The sequence below is a fragment of the Bombyx mori genome, chromosome 3, assembly GCF_030269925.1.
Source record: "Bombyx mori chromosome 3, ASM3026992v2".
NCBI lineage: Eukaryota > Metazoa > Arthropoda > Insecta > Lepidoptera > Bombycidae > Bombyx > Bombyx mori.
In genome coordinates this window covers 14,884,430-14,905,640 of record NC_085109.1, presented here as the reverse complement: position 1 = coordinate 14,905,640, position 21,211 = coordinate 14,884,430, and the positions used below count along the sequence as shown (strand labels likewise).

At 36.9% G+C, this 21,211-nt stretch overlaps 1 protein-coding gene across 1 annotated transcript in view; it reads right to left on the bottom strand.

Annotated features, from left to right (window-relative positions):
* Nucleotides 1–290: 290 nt before the first annotated feature.
* LOC101738846 (uncharacterized) overlaps nt 291–21,211 on the bottom strand; it is a 474,148-nt gene continuing 453,227 nt past the window's right edge. Inside the window, exons 4-9 of the mRNA XM_021348311.3 lie at nt 7,377–7,755; nt 5,495–5,664; nt 4,467–5,062; nt 2,569–4,072; nt 1,663–1,774; nt 291–1,456 (exon numbers count right to left, since the gene is read on the bottom strand). Of these exons, the coding sequence (XP_021203986.2) occupies nt 1,330–1,456; nt 1,663–1,774; nt 2,569–4,072; nt 4,467–5,062; nt 5,495–5,664; nt 7,377–7,755 (2,888 nt within the window). The 3' untranslated portion in view covers nt 291–1,329. The remainder of the gene's footprint in view (nt 1,457–1,662; nt 1,775–2,568; nt 4,073–4,466; nt 5,063–5,494; nt 5,665–7,376; nt 7,756–21,211) is intronic.

Below are 21,211 nucleotides of genomic sequence, written 5' to 3'. Positions count from 1 at the left end.
TCTAAATTTTTCACAACGCAACGAGGCGATCTGTTAGCGCTAAATCACTTATCAAAAGATTATAAATTTGTAATAAAAAAGGGAAACACTAATACAAACACCTTAATCTAACAACGATACAACTCAAGCAATCCAAAGACCAGTCTTTAATGAATTAAAATATATTTTATTCTACTTAAAATAACAACCATATTCGTTCAATTTTTCTTTCGATCCAGTACTAAAATAATACATACGAATTGAGTTAGTAATAACTGAGTCAGTCTGTATCTTTCACTTAAATTATAAAATTTTATTGAAGCTTCTTCTTGGTTTTTTTTTATAAACACGCCGTTTCCAGTTAAGATTGCCACTACATTAGATATCTAATCTATTAGATTTCCAAACTCAAGTAAAACTGAATGCACTGTGTCTCTCGTGAACAACTATTTTTTCGATTTTTATAATGACAGACCTGTGTATTTTGATATGTATGTATTTTTAATGATTTTAAATGACTTACTATGAGCTATGACTCGTAATTTAACTCCTGTGCTCTTAAAAAAATTTAGAAAAGTAAGATCAGTGTGATGGTGACTGACTAAAATGTAAATACACTATCTTTCCGCTCGCAAATTCGTCTACATAGTCTACTTTTCAACGTGTGTTCACAGTAGTCCAGGTAGCCTGGATTCTTTGCCTTGAATCAGAATATTTCCATCCCGAATTGCGTCAAAATCGGTTCACAGATCTGCGCGCGAAAATTTAAGAGACAGACAGAGCTACTTCCGAATCAACACTATAAATAAAAAGCTTTGCAGCTTCTAACATCTAACAGTACAAAAATAAATTCTAAATTTTAGTTATTTTCTCAGATTTCAATAAAACCTACATGCAAATCTGTGGAGTAGTTTCCGAGATATCAAAAACCAAACAGATAGGCAGAAATAAAAAAACTTGTTTGTTTATGCTTTATTAGTCTTCTATAGTTGCCGCTTTTTTATTTTTTTTTTATTTCCTTCATTGTTAATAATAATGTGTATTGATGATGACTTTATGATAAAACAATATTTGATCATCTTTACTTTATTGCATCAATCATCATTATCACTACACTACTTTTCCATTTGAAATACTACTTGAATCGCTTTAACCTTTAAGTTTTTCAGTATGCTTAATGTTGAGATAGTTTAAAATATGCATCCTATTCTTAGGTGACAATGTCCGTCGGCTACATTCACACCTTGGGCATTGCACACAGCCGCATTTTATTTTAGGATACTTCCAAACAGAACGGTAGCTATAGACACATCAAAGCATATAAAAATACAAAACAATTAAGGGGACAAATTAAGGTATATTAGTATAGTTGGCTAAGTCCTTCCCGTTTTTGTACATTGAAGTGATGATCGGGTCGAGGTTATGATATTCTTTGCCGGAGCGAGGTCTGAGTGTGCTCGTTGTTTGGCGACTGATCCTGGGAGAAGATAATTATATAATATTATTTTCATAAATCTATGGTCATAGTTTAATCTGTATGTAGCTTTATGATGTCAAAGGGAAGCGACACACGCAGGATAACTCGTTCTTAATAAACATCAAACAACTAAAAAATGTCCAATTGTACCAGTTTCACATATCGTTTGTAAGAAATAAAATATATTAAATACAGCAAAAGTTTACCTAACGCCAGTTGGAGTATCAGATGACGAATGAGAGGACGTCAAAGAAAGTGTCTCGATGTAATCTGACATGTCCGACGTTCCGCTCGAAGTACTGTGAGTGTCCATTACACCTGGAAATATTATATTACAATAATACATCATAGTTTGCACCTTATACAATAAATTTGTTTCTTTTTATTATTTATTAATAAATAAAATTGCTTTCAATATAATATTATAAAAAAAACAACTTTAAGTTTGGGATTCTGTGGGAAAACTGATTAAATTCAAATGCTAAGGAAATTCCCAATTCAAGTTTTTTTTTCATATCTATACATTATTATATAAAAATGAATTGCTGTTCATTAGTCTCGCTAAAACTCGAGAACGGTTGAACCGATTTGGCTAATTTTGGTCTTGAATTATTTGTGGAAGTCCAGAGAAGCTTTAAAAGGTAGATAAATATGAAAATACTCAGAATTAAATAAAAATAACAATTTTGTTTTTCCTTTCATATTATGTCCCCCGTCGGACGAATTCCTTTTGTTTGTTTTAAGTTTATTTTATACAAAAGTTTAGGTATTTTATTTGTAGATTGAGGCACTACGAAGTCTGCCGGGTCAGCTAGTATTGAAATAAATATCTACATATTTTAAAAAGAACAGTTTAAAAAAAAACATGCTATAAATATACTGCAATAACATTTTATTGACAAATTCTCTAAGTATTAATTATATTTAAGATAAAATGAATTGTTGCTACTTCCTGTAGAACTGTAGAAAATGAATTATGCCTTTCCATATAGTTTGAAGGTTGAGAAAACTTTTCAACCTTGTGTTATAGGCGGTTTGTGTCAGCTTCGTTTTTGGATTTATTACAAATGACTAGTTTTTCCATCAATAGAATTAACAAATATCATACTCACCTTTGAACTGCTTTGGAGGTAAGACAGGAACTTCTGCCTCAGCAGAAGACGATTTGGCTGGTATATTCGCTTTATGAATTTGTAAGGACATATCTCTTAAGGGGTCGGATGATTTAGATTTTCTGGGTAATGGGGAATGATTGCCTCCAGATAGGTTTTCTCTCATCCTTTTATGCATCATGTAATGATACCTTGATTGACCACATGTTAGAGGCATTTCAAATTCTTGAATGTCTCCCCCTCCATGTTTTAATGAGCAGCTGGAAACTCCGGAATCATTTGAACTTGAAGAGTCCCTGTTACCACCTTTACACGGAACGCTGGAAGATCTTTTTATCTGGGCATTATCCATGTGTTTGTTTCTCAAATGCGGTATTTCTTTTGAAGAGCTGTCATCCGTTTTGTTTTCGGATCCTGATGATTTACAACAATCGTAGCAGTCTCTATCGTTATCGCAGGTTGATGAAGATCTCCTCTTTTCAATAGCTAAATTCCTTAAAGTTTCTAGCGATGACGATGTAGCGTGGCTTCCGATGCTACTATCGAATTCTTTGAGATCTTCAAGTAATCTCGCAGAGTCGACTGAACTCGATCGCTTTTGTAATATACCTAGATTGCTATTTTCGGAAGTATTGCTTCTAGTACTTCCATGCAACGTTGGGATGCTCAAAGACTTTTCAATGTCTACCTTATTAATTTTATTTAATGGATGCTTTAGGCTTTGGGACCAATTCGGGTTTGGCAACATTGGCGTATAGCCTGCATTAGAACCAACAGTTTTACAATAGCTTTTTTTAATTTCGTGGCAAGGTTCCATTAGTAAATACTCGTCACTTTTATTTTTTTTAGAGTTCTGGTTGAGATTATGTTGGGAGTGCCCACATTTTGTACACAGCTTAGATTTTCTTGGCATGGTTGTAACTGCTAGATCTATGTTGGCACTTAACGCATCAAGTTCGCTTTGAGTAACGCCAGCCTTTTTCAATAGATCCTTAGCGTTCTCATAATACTCTAAAGATAAAGAAAATTCTAGATTTTCGTAATTTGCAAAAGGACCTTCGAATTCTTTATCTGGTTTTGGCTCTACATTTTGGTAGTTCATAAATCTTGATCCTTGACTTCTTTCTTCTTGTATTTCTTTATCAGATATTGCACTTTGCCTATTGGTTTTTCTGGAAACATCTATCGTGGCATACAGTACTGATTCATCTCTACGACTTTGATTGTCGCTGTTTTCAGATATGTTAGTGTCGCGTTTGCAGTATGGAAGACTTATCAGGTTGTTTGCCCAATTAGTAACTTTTAGACACGGACATTCTACCGGCTGTAGACTTTCATCACATTCGACTATAACTGGTTTTTTTGAACCAAATTTTAAAATACAACCGCAATTTTTCTTCAAAACTAAATTACCGGGCGCAGATTTCTTTGTAACTTTAAATAAATCATCTGTTAGCGCTTCCTTCAATCTTTTAGGTGTATCATAATATTCACCATTGTCCATCTAAAAATACAAAAATAATGAATTTTGAATGAATACTACAAACTTAACTAACTTAAGGTACTAACTTTAGTAAGTACACAAAAATAATTAACTAAATCATCAAGTAGTTATAAACTAAATGAAATGGCACTAGTGTTGTTATTTTTTTCTCTCTGTCAAATCAAAATTTTTGACCTTAGTCTAAAACTGTGCTTATTGTGAGATATTATATTAACACTTGGTAACTGCACAATGAAAACATCCTCTAAAAGCCACTATAAAGTTCCGTTCCATATGTACCGGTCCTCAAAAATCCCAAAAACCACATCCATATAATTAAATTTAGAAAAATACTAATTAATTTGTCAATTAATTACTAATATTGTGATTTTTAACTACATTTCATACTAATTACCTCGGACTGGATCGGCTTGGGGATATCGTAGTTTTCATAGGGACCAACTCTAGGGTTATTTACACTATTGTCGTTCACTGAACTAAAAGTATCAGGAATGAATGCATGTGGTTTCTTCGTTTCTAAATGTGCTGGCTTTGGTGGACGCATTGGTGGTTTATCATCACATTGGCAGCCTGAAATATGCTTTCTTATTGCTTTCGGAGTCAAGTATTCAGTGCTATTTGAAGAATTATCAGAGCTGCTCTCTGGGACTGCTTCCATAGTCCACGCAGGACTGAACTGTGTACCAGGAGTCAACGCTACTGTTGATGAACGGGACATTACACCAAGTTTCGTCTGACAATTATCACATCTTTCTAAAGTCACGTGATCAGCTCCACACCAAGGTGGCTTAACAATTTCTAAATCACTTGAATATTTGAACTCTTGGTCTTCGTAGTTCTGTCTTTCATCCGAAGGCCAGAAAGGAGAGGTTCTTCCTCGATCTTCTCCGAAAAAATTTTCTTCATATAAACCACTGGCTGTATCGGGTAGTGATGGATCAAAAGTGTTTGCGTCCGATAATCTTGTACTTGGTCGCCATTTACCTTTATCTGGAAATTAAAGTAAAATCATATTTTAAGTTTTTTTGAGAAAGAACAAAGTTACTTAGTTAAGACTATCAAGGTGCTTTAGCATGCCAACTGATACCTAGTTACATCTTTACCACATATAAAGATCTATCGACTAAGCATCTAAATCTGGGTTCCGCATAATAAAAAAATTGTTCCCTGCATCCCATTCTTGCCAGCTATGGTATGTAGTATGATTGCTATGAAAGCTTATTCAAATAGGACTAGACTGAGTAGGTCCCTGAAATTTATTCTCGGGACTCCGCCGCAACGGAACGATAGAATGACAACTAGGAAATTTTGTTCATACTTACGGCTGAGTGACACTTCTGGCCAATGATAAGTTATAGCACAAAGAGAAAAATAATAATTGTAGAACTACTTCAGTTTGTGACTTAAATTACTAGATTTTACCTTTTCTACAAACTGGGGTCCTTTGCAAGGAGAAGTTTCCTTGGGCAGCCATATCAAAAGTATCAGTAATCTCTTGAGCTTGATCAGTAATCAGCATGTACAGACCTTCACCTTTGCCACAGTGGGAACCACCCTCAAAGCAAAAGCGACCTTCAACTACACCGTATCTCCTGAAAAAAAAAGCCTATTATTTAGCAAATTATGGTCCAATTTAAACTTTATGAAGAGTGTTTGAAAGGCTGAATGGTATTTATATTAATCAATCTCATGTTTATGATAAAATAATTTTGCGTCGTAGACTGAGTATTTATTTTAGTTGCTGAAAAAAGAACTTTTGGGATGCGACATAAAAACAATTAGTAGACGGTCTTAGGCCATTCATTCGTTAAAAAATATCTAATCAATTTTATTTAAATTCACTACCATTTTACGATTGGTTTTAGTGAAGCAGTAATTCGTTTCGGTTTGAAGGGTGGGGCAGCCGTTGTAACTATACTTGATACCTTAGAACTTATATCTGAAGGTGGGTGGCGCATTTACGTTGTAAATATCTATTGGGTCCAGTAACCACTTAACAGCAGGTGGGCTGTGAGCTCGTTCACCCATCTCAGCAATAAAAAAAAATATTTTGCTAATATAACATTACGTCATTGTTAAATACATGTAAAATGATACACATTCTGTTTTTGTACGATAGTTTGTATGAGCCTTCAATCTCTATTGGATCAAAGGCAAGCTGTACTTGTGTTTGTACTAGTGATTTGAATTTCTCGGTCATAAAATCCAAATAACTGGTATACATTTATCTGAAAGAAGACGCCTAGAATACGTTTTCACGAATGACTTCCATCATGTAGTAATTAAATATTGTAGGAAAAACTAATTAATTTACGTAGGAATTCACCGTACTAACTAACTGTACCACCAACTTCTCTTTTGACGCTACTGTTGAAATCGACCTCATGCCTCAAAATGGATCAATTATTTTTCAGTATGAAACAAAAATTCTCTGCATTTTTTATAAATTTTTTATTATTTCATTACATAAATCTGGGAAGCAATTACGAATCCGTCTGTTTTATAATTTGTTCATTTGCGAAATATTTACTGAAAATCTAAAGCAAAATTGGGATTGAAAACCGAATCTAATTTAAAATTCAATCTATTTCTAAAACAAGCCTCGACTGAAATAAACTTGGATGAATGGATAAATCATGAAACTATTTGGGTAGGTATCAACCTAAATAAATGAAGGCCCATGAAATATTACACTTCGTACGGGCTATTATTACTTTATTGTCTTCAAGGGCAGCGAGTCGGGTCACTCATAGACATTAGCAATGTTAATGGCACAGTCGACCTAGTTACTATAGACAGTAACTAGAGTTAGTTATGCATCTGCAGCAGAATTACACAGAATGGTGGTAATTCATCGTTACAACCATTCGTGAAAGGGTTTTTCTAATAATATCCAGTTACTTTTTTTTGCCCCTGTAGGCAGACGAACATACGGCCCACCAGCTGGTGAATGGTTACCGTCGCGCATGGACGTCAGCAATGCCAGGATCAAAGCCAAGCCGCTGCCTACCGCTACCGTTCCTGTGAGATCGTAACCCCGGCCTAATAACCAGGCCAGTACCGCTACTAGTAGCTCATGTACTATGATCTTGAGCACTCGGAGACTACCACCCTTAATATTTGGCCGAGAAAATTTTGAGCTCCGATCAGAAGGGTAGAAAAGCAGTACAACCCTCTAAATAGTTGAAACTTCCACTTAATATCTCAAGTTCAGTGGCGGCATTCACTTTGAGATATCTGCGACTTCTAAGAAACACTCATCACAAAATGGACATAAATCGTACATCAAGAAAGAAGAACTCACCTCAAATGCGCCAACTCCCAAAGACCAAGTAAGCGCGGTGGAATCCCACTAGTGAGGGCAAATCTGCGACCCTGGACATGCAACCTCGCCGGTCCAGCAGGAAGCTTCTTGCTTCCACCACCTCCAATCATGACTAGAAACTCCTTTGAGCACCCCAGCTGACTCCCAACTTTAACTTGCCACGCTATTAGTCGTTCTCTGGTCTCAAATGCCAAAACAACTGTCACGTCTTGGCAAATGATAGCAATGGTGTTAGATTCTTTGTCCAAGGTGAAACCAGATTCAAATCCCAAAAATTGTTGTAAGGATAAAGATGCTTTAGTTTGTCCTTTTTTGTAGCGATCTTTTGGATCTCTGTAGAGCTGAAGGTGGAGACAATCTGGAACAAAAGAACAAGAGATTATTGACTGCTTATTCTTAAAAGGTAATCATAGACATAAAGATGTAGGTATTTTAAACTAAGTAACAATACAATCTGAACTTTAATTGATGAGAAAGTGTGCTGTGATCGTATTAAATTAGTAGCAAAACCTTCTCCTTTTGTGTAAGTTTCGGTCTATAAATAGCTAGAACCTCCTATCCCTTAAGCCACTTATGAAGTCTTCTATAAGTAATACTTCATATTATACCATATCTATCAAAGAAGAGCGGAAATTAATATTGTTTGCCAAATCGTGTGGTCAAATTCAACTGTAGCCATTTTGAAATCAAGCGGCAAAACATAGACTCTTAGTTTTATTGGAACTGTAAACAAAGAAAATTTATCTCCAATACTAAGCCTATGTTTATGTGGCACTGGGTCAGACCCGCACAAATAAAAGCTTCTAACAACTGAACGCTGTTGGATTTAAACGGTAAATAAAATGCCTAGAATATCACCAGATTCAAGTTATTCGCTGGTACTTTGTTCTATACAAAAAAAAATTCTTAATTAACATTTTTAGATCAAGTAATCTTAGAATGGGATTATTTTCATAGGGATCATTCTCATTGGGCCATAAAACTTTTCAATCGTTGGTAACAGAATTCTGATCATCTTTTAATAAGGGAATAAACGTAAATGTGTTACTCGTATCAACCATAATATTATGAAGCCCGTATTTTTTTGTTGGTAAAATTGATAAAAGGAATTTTGTGTCTGGATCTAGTTTACGACACGTCCCCAAGCGCTGCAACGTTAACCTTAATACTGAAGTAAAAAGAATTCAGCTCATTTTTCGGGGTACAGTTTAAGAAACGCACAAAATTTCATTTTATACTGAATTAATTTATTGTGCAGTAGGCGACGGCTCGTGGCTCCCGTGTTGACGTTGTCCATGAGCAACGGTGACCATTCACCACACACGAGCCTAAGCAGACGTCTCGCATCCAGTGTACTCGTATCGAGCGATGCAAATATCCCAGTCTTCCAATCCCGCAGGCAGGTATAATTTTTTTCTAATGAAACTAGCGACCCGCCCTCGCTTCGCTTCGGAAGCTGTAATTTATTATTGATTTCTCCACTATTTAATGGATGGCATTATATATATAAACCTTCGTCTTCAATCACTCTATCTATTAAAAAAAACTGCATCAAAATCCGTTGCGTAGTTTTAAAGATTTAAGCATACATAAGGACAGACAGATATAGGGACAGAGAAAGCGACTTCTTTTTATACTATGTAGTGATATGTATGCGACACAAAAATTCACAAGTGACTTCCACAATGAAGGAGCTAGTTAAATAAAAGTAAAATTCGCTTAGTAAAATGCAAAAAATCAGAAGCATTTAAAGGTTCTTTATAGTTGGTGGTAGTACGTGTTGTAACTCTAGATATATAGATAGCTCACAGGCTTGAAAGACGAGATAGTAGTTAACAGTATAAAACAATACAATACGATTGACACTTGGCACTCACGTTTTTATGTCTAAGGCCTCAGGGAACCACTTAATATCTGGTATACCGTGAGTTTGTTCACCAACTTACACAATAAATAAAAAGTCTGTTCGTCTACCTCCGAAAGCAAAATAAATAGAAAAGTTGTTGAGTTGTTGTTGGTGGTATCCTAACTATCAAACTTTATGACACAGCTTAATGTTTTACAATGTCAAGCGCCGACACAGACTGAAACACAAAATCTAACTTGTCCCTGTACCAAGTACTCTGGTTCTTGTACTGTCTGGTGTGAAATGACTGCCATTAAGCTTATTAAGTGAAAGTTCGACTTGTATGTTTAGATGTGTGTGTGAACGGACGCAGGAGTTAACTGTATATCAGGGTGTCTGAGGTCTGTCGCGTAGCTGAACAGAGCACGAAAGCTTGAAAAACGCTTTAGAAGTTTAAATACTATACCCACAGACTTTTCATTAGTCGTTAGTAAAGTTTAATTAATTAGGTCCGCTGTGCTCGCGCAACCCGTTTTGCGAAAGCTCCGATGAAGTTCGGTAAAGTTACGACATTTATTGGTTCTATCAAAACTTTTGGTTCGGTTTGCATTTTAGGTTTTTTTTTTTTAATTTATTCCTTGTTGGTGCGCGCTACGATACGGTTCCAAATGTAAAGTTCCATTTAGTATTTATAATGTTTGTAGAACATAACACACTATGTGTTGGAAATTTCGAAGAGTCTATTTATTAAATTTGCGGAGTTAGGGGTGGCGGGGTGCACGGGTGGGTACAGTGATGCTTTATGCTAACCCTAATTAACGCGGTGCATTTTAGTGTACAGATTCAACGACTCCATATATCTAACTTTAGCGGGAGTGAAGCGTTTGGATCCGTGCCATTAATTATAGCATTTAATATGCTTTAAAGTAGATCAATATGTTGATTTTTTTTGTTGATGAAATAAACAAACAATAACTTAGTGTAATCGAAGAAATATACTACCTTGTCTATTTCGTTGACATAGTACGATGTAATCTGTATGGATTAGTTACAACGAGTTTATTAATAGAGCCTTTAGGGTTCGCAAAACCTGGCTTACAAATAATTGAAAATCATATTCAAATTATTTCAGTTGGTGTTATATTTATTTATATTGGTGGCATAGCAGGATTCATAATGCTTAGTCTTCTAGCAGTGAGCACCGTTGGGTACTGTCGAAATAAGGTACTCAATCAGATTATAATGTCTAATGAATCTCAACGCTTGACGCGCTATAAGCAACGACCCAGCTTTTAGGTGGTAGATACATATTATGTATATAGGAACACGCGATGGTTCAATATCGACCGCTCTAGCCGACTGTCACACGATAAGTGTTGGTCGTGTGCTCCGTTCCATCTTATTTTTTTACTACCTAAGCTGATAGCCTTGAGCGGTTATTTCAGCGTAACTTTAGCTAGTAGGTGAGCTCACGGGGCTCAAAACGGAGTGATGCTAACACTGACCCTAACAAGAGCAGAGCTTCGCAGAATCTATCTACCTCGGGTTGGAAATGCGACTCACTGAGAAGATCCGGCGAGAAACTTAGTGGGCTGTGTCTATGGGTTAATTCACTCGTCGAGCCCTTCGTCGCAAGCGACGGGTTCGACGGAGACGCTGACCGGTGCTTGTGGTACCTAAAAACTCCGTTAATCATAGATAATACACTTAATATTTATGAGCTCGATCGGTGAATAGTTGTACCGACAGACGGCGCTTGCATCCCGTGTCACGTTTGATTTGAGTAAAATGAACATAAACAGAATTAAAGAATGTTAGTCTTCAGCGATCACGAAAACTTTAAAGTATCAAAAAACGTCGGACATTATGAAATAAAAATAATAAATGAGAGTTTAAGCCCTAAAAATATTTATAACTAGCTGACCCGGCAGACTTCATAGTGCCCCAATCCAAAAATAAAAGACCTAAACTTTTGTATAAAATAGACTTAAAACAAACAAAAGCAATCCGTCCGACAGAGGACACATCAAAGGGAAAAGAAAATTGTTATTTTTATTTAATTCCGAGCTTTTTCATATTTGTCTACCTTTTAAACCTTCTCTGGACTTCCACAAATAATTCAAGATCAAAATTAGCCAAATCGGTCCAGTCGTTCTCGAGTTTTAGCGAGACTAACGAACAGCAATTCATTTTTATATATATAGATTATGGATATGACTCGTGAAAATAAAAGAAAACACTATAATATAAATATAACACATACGAGATGTAACTTGAATTTTCTGAACACGTTTCGCTCTAATTACGCTCTCAAGTTCTGTATTATCTCAAGTTTTCTAGATTGTGCCTTTGCGGTACTTTGTATTCCGTTCGAGTTATCTACATAATCTATTTAATAATTCACCCAAATAATTAAAGTACCTACACAGTGGGTGAGGCACGCGTCGTAAAGTTTGAAAACTCTTTGAGAACTGGTGGGCGCTACTTTGTTTGAATAATAAATATATTTATTGTAACCCGGTAATATTACATGTCTAAGACATCCCAACAATCATTTTAATGTAAATTTTAGAATTTTTTATTATCTGTACGGACGAATAAGACACTATAACATGAATCACGGCTCAACTTGCGCCATAAGATCCAAGTCTCAATGGTATAGCTGTTATCCCACCGCTTAAAGCCGAATGCTTGAATTACTGTTTAATAATTACGAAAATTATCGGTTTTGCAGGCTTGATTTTTATTACACAATATTACTCCTGTGGAAAACATTCGTTAAGTCGAACATATTGTATTGTGTATATTCGTATTTTATTAGAAACATGGAACATGCCTGTAGTTTGTCCGTTTTTGAACTTTTTGACGTGACAACGTCTTATAATTCGATGGAGCCGGCTGCACGCACGAAAAAACATGACTCGTGCAGCGTTACCTCGCTCTGAGGCGTCCCATTTAAGGCTTGAAGTGGAAGCGAGAGCGCGCAACGAGCGACAAAGAGGCACAATCGGCCTCCGCGTTCGGCAGCGTTCTACATCTGTCTCTCTCCTACTTGAGTGAGCGATGCATCCGCGTGGACAGCAGCCATACAATAATACACTTACATGTTTTCGTCAAGTATGAAGTTCAGTGAAAAGTGAATGTGGTATCAATTGTCCATACAAAATATCTATCAAACGAATAAAATTAAAACTTTCTTTAAAAAAATGAAATAATTCCATCAGTATTTTCTTATGACGTTGTCAAGTTCAACTATCGTCAGTAAACCGATTCTACAGACAACTGATTTTTTTAAAAAACTTATAATTTGAGTGTATTAGGTATTTAGAATTTAGGTGTGTTCCATAAACATTAATGAAAAGACTTCCGAGAATCCAAGAAGATACATTTTCCGCTTCACACCGCCGACAAAACATCTAATACATTGACAAATCCGAAACTTTCTATTAGAGTGTACATACCCCTTTTTCCTGAGAGACGTCTCTTTGTCGAACTTTGTGAATACATTAGCCTCACGTAACGGTGAAACTGATAAATCCTGCGCGACAACCCTCACGGAGTGAGCTTGACAACATGGATGGTGTAGATTGATTGCTGGTTGGATTGTTGGTCCAATGTTTGTTAGCACATTCGACTATTGATTATTTGGTGTTGTGTTTATAGATTCTTGAAATCATTTAACAATACATAGACTACGGTAAATTTTATTAGAGCTGTATAAACAAGTGCGAGTAATGTGAGATGACACCAATTATTTGGTGAACGGTCACCCTAATAGTAGGCAGCAGCTTGGCTCTGCCCCTGGCATTGCTGACGTCCATGAGCGATGGTAACCACTAATTATCAGGTGGGCCGTACAAAGCTAAGAAAAAAAACTAAAAGAAAAAACCCTAGTGCTCGAACTGGTGGTGGGCATCTTATGAAGCCACACTGGTAGTTATCACCTTATTTACTTATGTCTACGCGAGACACTGTGGCTTTATTGATTCTATAATAAAACCAATTGAATTCTTGCTACTTGCTTTAATTATAATTTCCAATGCTTTAGTCGTGATTGTTCGTCGATGAATGTATGAATGTGACCTTTCTCGAAAATGAAGGATCTTGTGCCAATAATTATTATTGTGAGGTATATTAAGAATATTGTTGAATGCTGTCAGCGCGCGGTGCCGGTAGTAGTAATGTTCTGGTATGACGTTTTGGCTAGCTTGCTGTGCTAAACGAGTCAAGCGCCGCGACAACTTATTTATTTCTAGCGTGGAGCACCAATGTATTTCAGTTTTGAAGGGTGGGGAAGTCATTTTACGTAAACGGAGACTTAGGACTCCTGACTCAAGATGGGCCTCGGTGATTACATTACATCAGGTGGGCTGTGAGCAGATCCACCCATCTAAGCAATAAAAACATAGCAATCTTGTAAAATTAGCGTAACAAAACACGAAATGTATGCCACACAAATATGTTTGATCTTCTTTCATCGAGTATGGGGTTTAACATAGCTTTGACACAGTGTTCTGTAAATGTGCCTTGTAATTTTATTGTAGATTGGAAGCCAAATTAAATGGTGGCCAAATAAAACGATTATTTGATCTTCGTTAACAACAAACATTTTTATCAATGTACCAAACTGTTGTTACGACATTACTTAGGGTGAGTAGTATTTTGTCGGTCACAAAATAAATTTTTGATTTAGTAAATAGATAAGCTAAAGGACCATAAAGGATTACCAGTAAGTTGTAAAGTAGCTCATTTGCCCTGAAACCATGTCTTTTGTCGTATAACATAACTTTAATCTCCTGCTTCTCTGAGTGGTCACGCATCTAGCAAAAGGAGAAAGAACGCGGGTACAAACCCACAGAATAAAATACTCGGATAATTAGACAAGAATGTAAGCCAACCTGATTAGCATTTCATCCAGAATGTATTAGATAGCTAGTCATGTACATGAGACAAAAGAAAACAAATTTCAGTACGCCAGAAGCCGAACCGCTTCATCATTATCAAAACTACAATACCGCAAAAAAGGTACCGTTATACAAAATTATGATAAATTTGCTGTCACACTGACGGATTCCATCAATCAGTTCGGCTGAGCCAATAATGAACAAACATGTTTCAAAGTGATCGATCAGACGTTGTCGACGTATATCTCGTACGCTCCTGTAATTGTTTTATCATGTAGCTTTATAAAGATTTCGGGGAAGTTCCGTGTGATATTCTTTTTTCAAACTTCCTTTGCCACATGTCATTTGCAAACACGAGCCCATGTCATCGTGACGTCACAGGCTACATGAACATGAAGTTGTAAGCTGGTACCTTGGAGTATAAAAGCATCGGGAAAAGAAAAATACTACCTTCGCAGTTCGTTAAGAATATGCTTTGCTGATAGAATAGACGATAGCAGTCCGTTTGTCTTGATCCACGATAGCAAATCATTGCAATCAAGTCGACGGCAATGATTTATTTATAAAATAAAAATCACATCCAAATTCTGTCCCCTTAAGTGCTTGCAGATCCCGTCCATATGCCAGTTCGAAGATCAAAGAAGATGAACAAAATGACCAAAATTGAGAATTTAAAGTGGGTAGTGGAAGGCAGCTTTCCCCAAACGTACTCATTTTAACCCAGTAAGGTATCTGGTAGGATGCATGTCACATCATTTAGGTTGACTTCGGATGTCCCACGGGGTCCAATGGTGGAGACGACAACGACAATCTAAAGAAATGACTCAAAGCTGCATTGAACGATATGTTTCATTACAGCTTTCATTTAATAAAGCCCGCTGGAAGTTAGTGCAAAATAGTTTCTCTACTCCAACGTAAATGTCGCCACCTACCTTGAGATATGAGTTCTAAGGTCTCAGTTTTAACAGTACATATTATACATAATAAACACCTAAATAAAGAGCAAACAAACCTATTCGTAACACGAATGTTGGCCCGATGTCGGAATCGAACCCACGCCCCTCGGCCCAACAGTCTGGGGCGCTAATTACTCGCCACCGCCACCGAGTTAGTTTAAAGTATATAATGCCTAACTATCGATTCTATTACCTTTCTAAGCTAGGTATCAAAAGAATGGTGATACCAATACGATAATTGCAAATCATAATTTCTGTTACAAAAATGCAATTAAACAATAAGCATAAGCTCCCTTACACACGCTTTAAATTTTGACGAATTAGGTAATACCGTATCTAAATGGAGCAAACGATTACCACCCCACCCTGCCCTATTACATCTTATCTGCCCTAATCGTGTCACCGATATAATATGGTATTAAGATAACGGCTTATCTCAATAATTATTGTTATCCGATAATACAATTTGGAATGGATCTCAAAAACACAATTAGATATATAGGGTGCGTCTTGATTTAGTGCCGGAAAATCGGCTTTTGAGAGCATTGTAAATAATACTATATTTTTCTCTAGTGGGCTGTGAAGTGCACTGCTCTGTAGCAATTTAATAATTTTAAATTTGCTCACTGTCCATATTATTTAATGTCAATGGCGAGTCGGCTGTACCGGACAAAAAATCAAATAGACAAGGAAACAAAAGTGGTTCCGTATTAAAACGTCCACAGCTAACTCCGAATTAGTATTATAACAGAATTAGCTAACGAGTATTGAGCGACAGTGGAGCGATACTCACTTAGCAATCAAGCGATTATAATGTGAACGGGGCTGATGATGCGGTGAACACGGTCAAGTTAAATCAGATGTTTGGTTGTTTATGTAATAAAGTCAAATTTACGCAATACTTAAATATTATTATTGTGGTATGTTATCTTGCGAGCGCGCATGGGTAGATTTTTTTTTTTGGTCAGGGGGAAATCGCGGGACTCCCACCCTCCACTGGGGATGGGGGTGGGGCATGTCGGAGTCGAACCGACTAAAACCTCCTGTCGCTCAACAACCAACGTCCAAACCTCGCATGCGACAGAACTCATGAAGAGGCAAAGGGAGGAAAGTGAAGCGTTTAGTGCGGAGCACATCTTTCCCATCACCCTCCCCCTCGGGACGCCGGGCCAGCGATCGTCGGCGCCACGACCACCAGCCCTCTCGGTCGGCAGGCTGTCCGAAGCCCGCCTAGCGCATGGGTAGATAGCACGATATGGATTACTATTTCTCCGGGTCGAACTAAGAAGGCCCGTAAGCTCACATGTCCGGGCTAGGTACTTTTTAAAACTGCGATTTTCATTATACAAGTAAGCTTTCAGGAATATTCAGTCAGAAATTAAAATCCAATTTCGCACTCATTAATGATAATTAAAATTTAAATTGAATGATGAAGTGTTAACGAAACCGCGAGAAACCATTGAAGCCAATATTGGACGATGGAAATGAAATTGATGCGTACAACGGGTTTTCTGAATACTATATATGTATAATATTGTGTATAATATATACATAATAATTGGTTAATGGTAATAAAAAGCAAATTCTGTAGTTTTGTTACTTTTGCGGCTACAACTAAGAGCTTCAATTTAACTAATAAGTTAAATAATTCACGTTCTTTATATACTTGCTAATCGAATTCATGATTGTAACAAGTAAAATCTCTCTCTCTCTTTCTCTCTCTCTCTCTCTCTCTCTCTCTCTCTCTCTCTCTCTCTCTCTCTTTCTCTTACGACATTAAAAAATGATCTCAAGTACATTCAAATGACGTCTATCTCCTACCCTTTATGCCGGAACAAATAATTTTGCACAGCAGGCACAGGGAGTGTTATAGAATCAACAGCAGGTTCACAATCTCAGTTAAAATAAACGATACAATTTTCCGCCTCAACTGATTTCAACCAGACATACAAAAAGAGCAATTGAACCCACGCTAATAATACTGATATGAAAACGTGTGTTTATGTTTGTACGCTTGTCATTGATTTGCGATTGCGGTATCGCACTAGTAAATTACTTTCACTGGTAGGACCTCTTGTGAGTCTGCATGGGTAGGTACCACCACCCTACTTATTCCTGCCGTGAAGCAGTAATGCGTTTCGGTTTGAGGGGTAGGGCAGCCGTTGTAACTGTACTAAGGCTTTAGAACTCTTATCTCAAGGTGGGTGGCGGCATTTACATTAAAGATGTCTATGGGCTCCGGTAGCCACTTAACACTAGGTGGGCTGTGAGTACGTCCACCACGTAAGTTGAAAGTACCACTGCGTATTCAAAATGTGTCGTTTCATCATTCAGAGGAATTACCACTTAAACACAAATTTATTATAATATTTTATTATCCAAGTCTATTTCAGTAGAATAAGGCATATCTAAAAATTATATATTACAAACCAATTAAAAAACAAGATGGCTTCCAAAAAATGAGCTTTTCGTAGATCTTTTTAGAAATTTCCTAAATCTCGCAGGTTCAGCCCCTGAGCTCACCTACCGCTCCTGCTCCGTTAGTAGTTGGAATAGCACCTTAGACTACCAACGATTGAGTTGCGGAGAAAATTAACTGGTTTTAACGTGTAATATTTTTTCGATTTCTCTACAAAAGACGTGACGAGCATTTTGGAAAATTTTAAAAATTGATGTATAGTTTCTTTAAGCTTTGCTGTAGTTCTTTTTTAGGAGTAGATCCCAAAAAGCTTTCGAGCTGTAAGCTGAATTCAAAGAGAGAAGTCACGTGCTAGCACGGGTATTGAAATAAAGACGAAACAATATGTAAATTTGCTTAACGAAGCGATTTGATTTTTATTTGGTCGGTAGCGCTTTTGTAATCAGTTGGTTAGATACATTTTGTGAGGTTAAAAGGATTACTTATGTAGCAGTCGCTATGACAGGACTAAAAAATCAAATGAAAACATTAATAGCGCCAATTGATCCTGTGCAAAAAAACGTTCATGTGAGTTTTATAATTGATATATATTTAAGAAAATGAAACTCGTCCTTTGATCCACACAATACAGCTGTTTAGCTACACTCAGAGGGCCGGTAGCTGACTTACCACAAACCACTACTACAGCGATTAATTATAGCAAACAGCAAAAATATATGAACTTTCATATTTTAGAAATAATAGATAAATAATGTAATCTTAAAAAAAAATATCTTTGAAGATTTTTAGTCAAAGTAGTTTATGCAAGTAGCCGCGTAATTCAATTACAAAAACAGGTAAGAAAAAAAAGACATTAATTGTACTGTTCGCATTAGTCGATCCTAGTATTTATGTCTATAGAGTAATTAGAATGCGTGACTAGAAAATATCTAATTTGATCACTTTTAAACACAGAGTAATATATCATGTATTTCACTACAATGGTCTCCATTGTCTCATAATTTTTAAACGTATCTGCACAGGTAAAATTAAGCTTTACGTTTTCATAAGGAAATTCTATTTTGAAATGTAGCACTGAGTCACTTCTCTCTAGACACTCCAGCCGAAACCGCCTCACATAAAAATAAACCGACCAATCAAAAATTAATCCTCAAAAATAATTTCATAACCAAAAGATCTTCATTAAACCTGTGTAATAAACGTGGGCAGATTTACGAGACAAGTATAAACCGGATTAATCCGGTTTAAATCGGACCCGACCGGACCGTGCCGCTTCTCGAGGGACCTTGTGTAATGGCTTTAATAGTCCACTTGGATGCCATATAAAGGCAATTTTATAATATGATTCAATGATTGAGTTCAATAGCCCGTCAGAGTATGGTGTGAGTCACCTGAAATCGATATTTACCACCATTATCTGTAATTCTAAGCACAATGCAACAATAAAATTGAGTTTTAACTTTGAATGTTGGTAAGAACCATGGGAGAGATAGGTAGGGAGGGAAACACAGAAGACTGGAGTTCAGATATTAGTTCTTAAGTCATTGTAACATTATCTAAAAATATTATATTATTAATGAATCTCACCAATGAAAATGTGGCTAACATGTACACGTAGTAACTTAATGGCGACAATACTAAATGAAAACAATTGAGATATTTTTAGCAAACATTTCCTTAACTCACGAAATAAACTTAACGTTTCCGAGGCTCAACAGTAAGGCCCGTAAATACAGTATTACAAAAACCATTCAAAATTTTGGTTGGCAAATATTTTATGCAAAAAATAGCTTCGGATATTTTCCGTCTTCCACAGCCCTCGCCTGTGGGGGCCACGTAAATCGCAGAGATCCTCAGCAAACAATGTTTTGAACATTATTAATGGCTTCTCCCCTGATACGATCTACTGTCATTCGTATTCTTTTGAAAGCGGCCAAATTATTTGTTGGCGTATTTTTTATGTATCAAAAGAAAAACCCTTTCCGTAGGAGAGCGCTGTTGAGATAGTGTGTTTTGGCTTGAGGCAGAGTATTGTTGAATGAATGCAGGTATACATGGGTCACCTTGGGCGTCCTCAGGATGGGTCTTCTTGTAGTGTTAACCGTGGGAACCTCCCTACTTTACCCGGGTTCTGACCCCGGGTGGAGATCGGGCGTGGCTTGAGAGATTCCAAAAGGAGTTGTTTGGTGGCTTCAGCTTTAAAACATCCTTGGGCCGCGGTCTGTTCCCATCATCTGCAGACCGTCAAGCCCAACACACCCTGCGTGCCTCCTAGATGTAGACACTTCGTGAGGCTCGGCCCCTTGCCCGAAGAAAGGGTGCAGTATATCCAGGATATGTTTGCGTCTTACAGTTTGATGGGTAAATAGTCGTTTGACACAGTAATTCTGGATTCACGCTGTTATTTTATTCAAGCAATTTTCATCAGATTAGCACTATGATACTCCCAAAATGCTAGTAGCATTGCCATAGTAAACTTTTTCCAGTAAACCAATCTTTTATTAAAAACATACTTATGCATAAAGTTAAATAAATAAATAAATGTATCAATCTCAATACCACAGCGTATTACTGTTTCTCGATAAGTAACTCATAGCCCTGCGTAAACACTATCATCCCTGATTGTGCCTTAATCGCTGAACGATCGTGGCTGTGATGCAAGTAGATCGTTTGCTGATTTAAAGTTATTAAAAAATTAAAAATGCTTTATTTAAGCCGCCTTATAGTAAACCTGGCGGTAGGACATCTTGTGACTCCGCACGGGTAGGTACCACCATCCCGCCTATTTCTGCTGTGAAGCAGTGATGCGTTTCGGTTTGAATGGTGAAGCAGCCGTTGTAACTATAACGAGACCTTAGAACTTATATCTCAAGGTGGGTGGCACATTTACGTTGTAGATGTCTATGGGCTCCAGTGACCACTAAAAACCAGAAGAACTGCGAGCTCGTGCACCCATGTAAGCAATAATTTTTTTTATATAGTTTTATGTATTTAACTTATTTTTATTTGATACTTTAGAGCTTTTCTGCTGACGACGTCCTACAATCTGACTGAAGATGGTCCCCTGGGGACCTCGAGGGCCAATTTAAAATTACATGAAGTTCTCTTAGCTAAGAAGGTCGGATATTTAATGGTGGTTTTTTAAAACGTTCGGTGACAGCCAGTTTGCCTCTACTACATTGCCATCACCATGTTAGCATCCATTTTTAATTGACTATGAACCGTGACCACTTCCAAAACTACGTTACATAGGATGGTAAACGATTACCATTTCTTGAAAATGCGGATGACCATATGTGATCTGTGAAGCGAGAGGTGCGACAGTTCGAACAAGCCACAAGCATATGGCTCATATTTCTCGGAGGCTACTAATTAATATTGAAAATCCTTCAATCCATACCAGATTTTTGAAACAAGCGCAGCTGTAAACATTATTAAATCATTCTATTATTCTATGCCTAGTTGATTATTTTTCTGGAAAAACAAGATGTCAAAGTGACCCTTGATTATAATTGAAAAAAGTAGAAAATTTTCATCTTTACGCTCGCTTTAAGAGCTCAAAAGCTTCTTTTACAAGGGTCCCGAATTAGTTGCGCCTTTGAAAGGGACGGCTTCAAGGGCTGTGGACAAAACGTAAATATCTTGTAAACGAGATAATCCAATAAATAGGGATGTCCCCTAGGTTGATA